Source organism: Benincasa hispida, chromosome 1 (assembly GCF_027475165.1).
Source record: "Benincasa hispida cultivar pf3 chromosome 1, pf3_genome.v1.1, whole genome shotgun sequence".
Lineage (NCBI taxonomy): Eukaryota > Viridiplantae > Streptophyta > Magnoliopsida > Cucurbitales > Cucurbitaceae > Benincasa > Benincasa hispida.
In genome coordinates, this window is record NC_143478.1 from 70564905 (window position 1) to 70575472 (window position 10568).

General features: G+C 32.5%; 1 protein-coding gene across 3 annotated transcripts; it reads right to left on the reverse strand.

The window, feature by feature from the left end:
* Nucleotides 1-2071: 2071 nt before the first annotated feature.
* On the reverse strand, nt 2072-10354 carry LOC120073626 (uncharacterized). Of its 3 annotated transcripts, none has more exons than XM_039026433.2 (11): nt 9972-10275; nt 9135-9229; nt 8203-8260; nt 7066-7260; nt 6916-6992; nt 6316-6398; nt 5373-5424; nt 4977-5045; nt 3122-3208; nt 2976-3037; nt 2072-2550 (listed from the first exon to the last, which is right to left on the reverse strand). In XM_039026433.2, exons 1-11 carry the CDS (start codon nt 10087-10089, stop codon nt 2319-2321), a joined length of 1128 nt encoding a protein of 375 aa, XP_038882361.1. In that variant the 5' UTR covers nt 10090-10275; the 3' UTR covers nt 2072-2318. The 3 variants fall into 3 exon arrangements, with proteins under 3 accessions (XP_038882361.1, XP_090166621.1, XP_038882365.1); XM_090310495.1 differs by lacking the exon at nt 9972-10275 and adding an exon at nt 10330-10354 and having other exon boundaries at nt 2131-2550; XM_039026437.2 differs by having other exon boundaries at nt 2131-2550; nt 5373-5421; nt 9972-10214.
* Nucleotides 10355-10568: the final 214 nt, after the last annotated feature.

Consider the following 10568-nt stretch of genomic DNA (forward strand, 5'->3'; position numbering starts at 1 on the left):
ATGTGGTCATCCTATGATATATTAATCTCTCTAGTCAACGATGTTACAAAGAGAGATTAAATATTTTGTAGTCCAATCTTATACAAACGCTTTGTATAGGATACCTCCACTCACATGTCTTAACATGAATGATTTGAATCACATCATTTGTAACGATTACAAAGTGAGTCGTATCCGTAGTGTCACTAGGATAAGACATCTAACATTATCCATATACCACATACCATTTAGGTTATTACTTGAACATGATCCCCACTTGTACGTCAATCACATACTGTTCAAGTTACATAAAATGACTTTGGATCTTTGTTTATTGGATTGAGTTACACAATCTAAATGTCAAATAAAATAACTCATTATTTCATTAAATAAATAATTTGCTATTCATTACAAACCACGGGATTTAGGGCATAAACCCTAGTAACATCTCCCAGTTTCCTTAAACCAGGTGATGCATATCTTGTAGACTTAGACTCTCTAGATGGCCTTCAAACACTTTAGTCGTTAGAGTCTTTGTAAATGGATCAATAACATTGTGCTCCAAAGCTATCTTCGTGATGATCATGTCTCCTTGTTGCACAATCTCTTGTATCAAATGATATTTGTGCTTTATATGCTTTCCTCTTCTGAGGCTTTTAGGTTCTTTGGAGATTGCCACAACACCACTATTATCGCAATAAAGGTTAATAGATAATGACATGTTTGAAACCACTTCCAAATCTGTCAAGAACTTCCCAAGCTAAACAGCTTCTTTAGCAGCCTCACAAACGACTACATACTTTGCATCCATGATAGAGTCACCAATGTATCCTTGCTTGATACTCTGTCATACTATAACTCTTCTATTAAGAGTGAAAACTGATTCTGATGTGGATTTCCTAGAATCTCTATCAGTCTAAAATTCAAAGTTAGTGTATCATGTAATGATCAAATCCTTAGTGTCATACACAAGCATATAGTCCCTCGTTCTCCTAAGATACTTGAGAATGGTCTTAACTGCAGCCAGTGATTTAATCCTAGATTGGATTGATATCTATCGACAATTCCAACTGCATAGAATATGTCCAACCTAGTACATGACACGATATACATTAGGCTGTTTATATACAATAGGTGGTTGTTAACATAGGGAGCTGGTCACCCTAAAGAAGATATTGGGTGACGAAGGTAATAAACTGCTTCTTTTATAGCCGGTTGTTACAGTAGGTTAAAGCCTCAAGAAACAAATAATTCAATACTAACAACAACTTATAATTCAACTACAACTAATCAACAAGTCCTAATACATCAAGTAATATATTTGAATAAGATTCAAATATTAAATAAATATGAATTGGATTCATATAAAAACTATAAGTTAAAATTAATATGAATAATGTTTATATTAAAACAATAGATTATGAGAGAGAGATTAAATATTTCGCGGTCTAGTCTCAAATTCTTTCTATAGGATATTTCCACTCGCATGTCTTCACATAAACGATTTGGATCACATCGTTTATAAATTATAAAGTGGGTCATATCCGTAGTGTCACCTATCTATGTACCACAAACCATTTATGTTATTACTTGAACATGATCCACCTGTATGTTAACTGCATAATGTTCAAGTTACATAAAATAATCTTGGATGTTTGTTTATTGGATTGAGTTATAGAATTTGAATGTTGAATAAAATAACTCCATACTTCATTAAATAAATAAGTTGTTTATTCATTATAAACCACAAGATTTAGGGCATAAACCCCAACAATCTTTCACTTGTCTTAAAGCTTGTCTTAAAGCTAGTGGAGTGTACAATACAACAATACAATAAAATAGGATATAAAATATGCCCAGTAACATCAATATCACTTGTTACAAGATTTCCCAAAATAGTGAATTTGTGTCCTCAATATTGATCTTAACAATGAAAATCGAGCGCATTTTTGCCATGTTGTCTTCATTACTGAGGTACCTAAGCCTTCAACAGGAGTACATGCTAAGTACAGTTGAGCTACTCACTTTGGTGGAACGTTGCTTTAGGATCATGAACAATGTCATTAGCCTTTATATGAAGTGGTTTGGAAGATTTTCCATCCATAACATTACAACTTTAAATTTATTGTATTTGAGAAGAGACACATGAAATTGTATCAAATAAAATGTAGACATTTTCTCATTATGCATTAACAGATGTATAATCTACATTTTCTAACTACACTTCCGAATTGACCTTCATGTCTTTTAATAGAACAATTCTCTTAAAATTTTCCATTTCAGTTCTTCCCCTGTTGTTTTTATTTCCCAACTTCTGTTGTAGACATTGGAATTCAAAACTATATTACTCTTAAACCCAATGTGGATGATTCTGGTTCTACCAAAGCTATCTCACCCTTCTTGTCACTGGCTTCCACCCCTGCATTGCCACCAACAGTAACATCTGGCCTACTTCTACTGCCCTCAGTGACGTTCCTTCTTTCGTTCATCTTGCGGTTTCTCGACCCTCCTTCCTCGTCCACAATTTCGTTGGCGACATCGGCATGACTGTGATCTTCTTCTTTGTCAGCTCTGCATTCAACATGGGATTTTCAGACACAAGCCAGCATACAAATGACTAGATGTTGTTTATTAAAAAAAAAAGAAACACATAGTGATTTCTAGGTTGATGTTTTCTGTCATGAGCCTACAGTTTTCGATATCCAGGGGTCGTAAAATATCGACGAAAGTTAAAGATGATAATTGGCTTTGAAGCTTGAAGGAAAACGATCTTAAATGCCTGGTTCTAAAACAAAGTTTCAACTCCGTTCCTAACTTTTACGGTATTTGGACTGGATGAAAGAATTCGATTCATGTTAATTTATATAAAGTTCTTAAACATATGTATGTTCATGATATTGTTTCCTAAAATATATGGTTACATTGTAAAGTCAACAGAGAAAAACTAGTTAGGCTAAATTAAATTTAAACTTCCCAAAAGAAAGTAGAATACGTACACTGAATAAATAACAAGCCCAACAACAACAGCAGCAAATGCCACAAAGTATATCCAGTCGACCTGCACAGCAGGTCATAGCATAAGTAAATCATTCGAGATAGGACTTTGTATTAAAATGAGATGTAGCATTTAATGTTACCAGACCTTCTCATGATAAGCAAAAATTCGTATTACAACAGCCCACATGTCTGAAGTTAGCAAAGACAGATTCAACATTGCCGCTCCATTGATCTAGGATGAAAGAAACACAAAGCTTCATGCAATTATCTGATGACTGATTACAAGAGAACACTACTTTCATTTGACAAGATGAAAATTTGAAAGCGAATCAGTTGGCATTAAGTGGAAATTCATTTGCTTCACAACAAGAAAACAAAATCCCAATACATAATTTTCTGTATCCATTATCTCAAAGATATATGGTATATCCTATCGAATCTTTAAATATATCCATTGAATTACTCAACTATATCTTATGAACTTCATTTCACACCGAAAACTATTCTAGGAGTGGTATGAATTCATTTGGACTATTATCCGTCTTGTACAACTTGTTGGGTGTGAAGATTTTGGTTCAGAGCAAACACTTTCACGGAGAGAATTCCTCAGCTCTCTCGAATGTGCAAAGTTTAACTTCTTCTTGTTCTTCTTTTATATATTTTCTAGTCTGACTTACTATTATTAATTCCCGAGTCGTATATATATAATATATAAAGCAAGGGAGCTTCTCCTGTAATTTTCTTAAAATCTGTGTGTTTTATAGGAGCTTCCCTTATAATTTTCTCGGAATCCTTATGTTCTGGCTGAGTTTTCTGCGTAGTGGAGGGATACCTAACATCTACCTTTTTTCAGACAATATTCTTGCATATTGACGCATATTGTTGGAAAATTGACAAAAATGACTTTTTTGGGATTTTATTTTGTATTTTTGATCTATTTTTTAAAATTAAGTTTTTTTTTTTACCCTATTGATGATGAAAATTGATGTAAGCATGAGAAATTTTAGTTGTACAATTACTCTTATGCCCCTTATTAACTTCTCACCTTTTAATTTCAACAACCAACCTACCAAATTAATTTACCAAAAATTCTCCACTACAAACATTTATTCATGGACGGGAATTAGTATACTTTGAACATATTTTGCATGTGTCTGGCCGGGAATTGGCCCATATTTGCATGGGCCCGACCGGGAACTAGTGTATTTTGAACATATTTTGCATGAGCCCGCCCGAGAATTGGCGCCTACTTGCATGGGCCCGGCTGGGAATTAGTGTACTTTGAATATATTTTACATGCGCCCGACCGGGAATTGGTGCATACTTGCATGAGCCCGACTGGAAATTAGTGTACTCTAAACATATTTTGCATGAGCCCGACTGGGAATTGGCACCTACTTGCATGGGCCCGAGTGAGAATTGGTGTACTTTGAACATATTTTGCATGCACTAGGGCGGGAATTAGTGCATACTTGTTTGGACCCGATTAGAAATTAGTGTACTTTGAACATATTGTTTTTTGACCTTGTCCCATACCCGGGCAGGTTGAAGACTGGGCCCAACAACAGTATATAACGTTCTCAGTTTCCACCCTGGTCGAGCGCCATTAGCCTCGCCTGGTCACATATCTAGTCAGCCTCGTATGAAACCCGACCGGGTGGAGACCGATTTTCAGAAAAAATGGTTCGATTTTTATAGAAAAATTAACTTTTAGGCTCCAAATTGTTCAGAAAACGTCGAAAATGATGTTCTAAGGAAAAAATTAACATTAAAAATGGGTGGGGTTTTGAGAGAAGGGTTGTGACTTTTGAAATGTTGAAGGGTATTATAGTAATTTTATATTATTAACAAAATTGTGAGGTAAAAAAATAAAATTTTTAAAAAGGATCAAATAGGCCATCTTTGTCAATTGTCCCATATGGTTAAACTTTAGAAGATCTAAAAGAATTCAATGACACATCCCTCTTGTTAATGGAAAAAACAAGTCACAAGTCTCATACCTGAAGCAATACAGGAACTAACGAGTAGAAGAGAAACATAGCCACTGAAAATCCAACAAATGGAAGTGCCTGGAATCATTAATAAAAAATGGACAAATCATAAAATCTTGTGAGAAGTAATGCCAACTCTTCTAACAATACTAAATGCAACCAGTAGAAAATGTAACATCCCGGCCCAAGTAAATTCAAACCTGCAACTCTTTACTACAAAAAAACTCAAAGAAGACAAAAAACCAACAAGAACACTAAAAGATAACTCGAAAACTCAAAGAACAAACAAGAACACTAAACGATAGATATATATTGCAATATGAATGAAAAATTTAAAACACCCTTAAAAAGAAGTATGCATATCTATTTGAGTTGATGTTAAGAGAGAGAGAATAGGAAACTTACTGCCCCAGCTGTCCAATTAATTGATTTTAACTCATTCCGCTCTATTATACTTCTATTAAAATCGTCAAGGCTCAAAGGTAGATAATGAATTTAGTCATATAAGACAGCTAAATGGTTAAATTAGAAATTTAGTCCCGTTGTGTGTCTATTTAATCACTTAACTTTAAGTATCTGTTTGGATCGATTAGAGAAAAAAATCATTTTTATTTAAACTATTTTGTTAAAAAATGTTTAAATAAACTTCTTAAATAGTTGCCAAACAATCCAATTTTTTCTAAAATAATTCATTCTAAAAATTAAATACTTGAAAAGTTAAACTAGACAGTAAACACACCCTAAATGTATCAATAGTTTTTTAAACTTTTAAGTTTGTGTCTAGTAGGTTGTTGGATTTTAAGAAATGTCTAAACTTTCTATTTTGTTTTCAGTAGATTCCTGTAATTGCAATTTTGTGTCTAATAAATCCTTGACTCGTTCAATTTTTATTTATTTATTTTTTACATAAAATATTCATGGACCCACTAGATACACCATTAAAAGTTTTGAGTTCCATTAGACATAAAATTTAATATTATATATGTAGATCAAATATTAAAAAAAATTCAAATATGTCATAGACTTATTAGATACAAAACTGAATATTCAAGAATCTATTAGACATTTTTAAATTTCAGAGACCTATTAGACACAAGATTAAAAATTCAGTGATCTATTAGATACTTTTGAAAAATTAGGAATTAAATAGACACAAATCTTGGGACTAAACTTATCATTCAAAAGAAAAAAAAAAAGGGAAAGAAATTCAAAGTAAAAGCAATTGTTTCTTCCAAAGCTGATTGAATAAATAAATAAAAAAAGAAAATGAAGTAATAGGCTATATCAGCATTCAGAAAAAGACCATGACAGTATAAATAGAACTAATTGAACATCAGATGATGGATACATTTGGATTCCACTGATGATTGAACCAAAGAGTCCAAGCATTGCCATTAATTCAACTCTACCAGCATTCTTCACAAGGAATTCCTGAAAAGAACTGAAAATTAAAAAGAGCCAAGGACCATAGATTCATAACATGAAAAACAAAAAGAATAATTGAATTCCTAAGCAGAATATGATCATAATAGCATGTAAAAGAAATATCATAACAAATGATGAGCAAATATAGAACTTGAAAATATTCACTTTCGCAGCCTGCTTTACACATCCTTTCAATAAAGAATACTTCCCTGTTTTCATAAAAATTATAAATTATGCCATGATAAGATGAGTATGAAAAAAAAGGAAAGTATATGGGTCTTCACTAAAACCGACCAAAATCGAAAATTCGGTTTTTACTAAGGTGTGAGTTCGATTCGGTTTAACATTATACGGAAATCAAAATTTTTGGTTTGATTCGGTTGTGGATTTGGTACAACGTTTAAGAAAACCGAAAACCAAATCGTATCGAACTGAATATTTGTGATTCGGTTCGGTTTGGTATATATCGAATTAAGCAACTGCGAGATAAATACATACGTGTATATATATACACACACATTACCTCACTGACATTACTAACAGCATAAAGTGTAGCACCAGCAATAACCAGTGCATCCCCTTTAATGGGGTTGCTTCCTCCTGCAAACAAATGACTGAATAAGGCTCTAGCAACATGAAACTTATTTTGAGAGGAAAGAGATCACAATGTTACCTGCCCGGTCACCGGCATGAACATCGGAAAAAATAACTGCGACGATACCAGCCACACAGATTACGACACCGATTATCTTCCTCAGTCTATATTTTGTTTTCAAAAATAGCCAAGTGAACAGCAACACACAAGGGATTGCCCAACAATCAAGCAGCATGACACTTGTTATGGATGTGTATTGATAGGCCTTTACCACTGCAAAATAAATTAAAATGTGAACTGAGTCAGTTTTTATTCTTGAATCATTAGAATATATGAGATGCATAATGATATGATTTCAAGGGAACCTTGAATACATTAGACTTGAAGGCAAAAAGAGCTTCGTTTGAAAGATTACTACTGAATAATAGGGAAAGGAATTCAATAACAATGAAAATGGAATAAGAATATTGCAAATAGAATCTCCGGTTCAATTTCAACATTTACTTAGGTCCCATTTGGTAACCATTTTGTTTTTTATTTTTGTTTTTGAACATTAAGGTTATCTACTTCCAAATTTCTTCCTTTGTTATTTATTTTTTATCAATAGTTTAAAAAATCAAGCCAAATTTTGAGAACTAAAAAAAGTAACTTTAAAAAATTATTTTGTTTTTGGAATGTAGATGAAAGATGCAAATCATGGTAAGAAATGTAGATGAAATAGACTTAAATTTCAAAAACAAAAACAAAAAAACTAAATGATTACCAAAAATGGTCTACTATTAGTTACGAGATGAATCCCTTATTCCTAGTAGCTTGAATTCCCTTATTAATCATTCCGATCTATTGTTGTTCTTTATCCCGTTATTTTCTTGCATTAGTTGTGAACTCTGCTCTGTTTGACTCAAGAAGTTTGTAGCACCACGATTGGGAAAAAAACCTCAATTTTATGCTTATTAATTTCTTATACTGTGGGTCTCAAAAGTTTAGAACTCCGCAGACTAGTTTTTGCTCTAAACGCCCTCTAACAATTAAGTTTGGTCCGTTTAACCCAAAAGTTTTGAGATGTTTTATTTTATTATGTTAAGATTAAAGAAATTGAAAAATAGTAGCATCAACAGAGAACTTATGCACCAGAGAAGAAAAGGAGCTACAATTCTTACACACACAACATATAAAAATCCATAGCATAAACTAAGAAAAACACAATAATTTTACCAAGGTAATTGGCCTCTACATCTACTAATCCAAGCAGTATGTAGTAATACCATTTTGCCTGCATTGAAAAGAAGCATGTTATTTATTTAACCCCATTTGATAAAAAAAATTCCCCTTTCAAATTTGTACTTGTTTTTACTTACAATTTCTATATTTCATCCACCCGTTTCTAATTCTGTATAGAATTAAAATCTAAAGGTTAAAATCTTATTTGGTAATCATTTGGTTTTTGGTTTTTAATTTTTGAAAATTAAACCTACAACCACCTCTTATACCTCTAGATTTTTTTTTGCTTGATTATGTACTTTCTACCCATGATTTTTAAAACCAAGCAAAAATTTGAAAAAAAAAATAGTTTTTGGTTTTAAAATTTGGCCAAGAATTATACTCTTGTACTAAAGAAAGATGCAAACTATTGTAAGTAAATGGAAGAGAATAAACTTAATTTTTAAAAATAAAAAACAAAAAATAAATAATTATCAAACGAGTAAATATTGTAAATGCTTTCCTACTTAAACATTCAATTCAATTTTATAAATATTTACAAAAAATTACATACTAAAGCAATGAAATTATGAGTAAATAAGTTTACTTTTGGTCTCCTAGGGACCATTTAAGTATTGGGGACAAAAGAATCTACTTAAAAGTCAAAAGTTAAATACATTATTATTAGGTTTCGTATTGTCCACTTTACTTCATTCTGGTCCATGTACTAATTTCAATATTGGTCTTGTACTTTTAAAAAGCAACCATTTTGATTCCTTAGAAATGAAATAAAAATGAGAATGAGGGACTAAAATGGCCACTTTTTAAACGTGTAAGAACTAAGATGGACCTTTTAAAAATATAAGAACAAATTAAGGTAAAATTAAAAAGTACATAGACTAAATGAAACCCGAACGGAAAGTATTGAATAATATAGAAAAAGTAACCTTCATAGCTTTCCTTCTGGAAAGCATTGTGATCCCATAGACAAACGCCAAGAGCACATAATTTACAAAAGACTGTGAGGTAGGTGCATCAATTCCTAAAACAAAGCACAATATAAAGCATTAAATTCAGATTGCAATCAGAATAGCCTCAACTATTATTGCAATGAACAAAGAAGTTAGATATGAACAGAGATAATTGTATAAAATCTTCGTCGAAAGTCCGAAATGATTTTTGCCCCACTTTTTAAAACCTTAAGACTTTTTGCCTTCTTGCTTATATCATCAACAACCAAATTTACAAAATTACCCTTAACCGATTTATACTTTCTCCATTTCTTTTTCAGTTGCAGATCGAGAGAGAGGAGACCAAAGAGAGAGAGCCAGAGAGAGGAGAGCTAGAGAAAGAGAGGATAATTTTGGTAATTTCACTTGAATATGACATAAGTAAAACGTCAAAATAACTAAAATTATAAAAAGTAGGACATATTTCATTTTTTAACCCAAGAGAGTAAGAGAGCGAGAGTGCAAAAAAACGATGGTAAGAGAGCTAGATCGTGAGAGAAAGAGAGAGAGGAGAGCGATCGGTAAGAGGAAAGGGAGCGGGAGCGAGAGCGAGAGTAAGTGAGCGAAAAATTCATTACAGGTGGGCGAAGTTCCTTTTTGATAATTTCACTTGAATTTAATGTCAACAAAGGGTCAAAGAATCTCATTTTCAGAAAGTGGAACAAATCTCAATTTCCTTCCAAATTTTGGGCCATCCATCCGGCAAACCAAAAAAAAAAAACATGGGATTGATTAAAACAGAGGAAATGGAAATGGAAAGAGAAATGAACGAACCCTGTTTGGCAAGTTTAGAAGAAGAAAAGCCAGTAGAAGTGATGAGAAGAGACAGAATCTGTCCCAATCCAAGACCTATCCATGTTTTCTTCGTCCAAAGCGTCTTAAAACCTCTCATCTTCAATCCACAAAATTGAAAACAAAACCCTAGAGAAGGTTAATGGCATGAAAATTGGGAACAAAATTAAGGGAATAATGGTGAAATTTATTGTGTAAATGGATGAACAGCTTGCAAAATTGGACACTAAAATCCAGGGGCATGATTGTGAAGGTTTCTTTATCGTTTTCGAAAAATGATCTAAGCAAAGTGAGAAAACACTGAAAAATTGAAAGTATCGTAAAATTGAAAGAAATATACAAGTCAAAGCTACAGTGGCCGGATCATACGGCAATGTTATTTGTCAACTGGCACCATATGAATCTATTGCAACTGCTGTATTCTTATGCTATGCAACAACACAAAACCATAAACTTAACTTCAAGATTAGAAAAAAAAAACATTGACTTTGGAGTTTTATGTTGATAATATTAACAATGATTGGGCTATATCCATTTAGCATTAATCAAGATAAGAATGTTATTATTTTCCTTTTGATG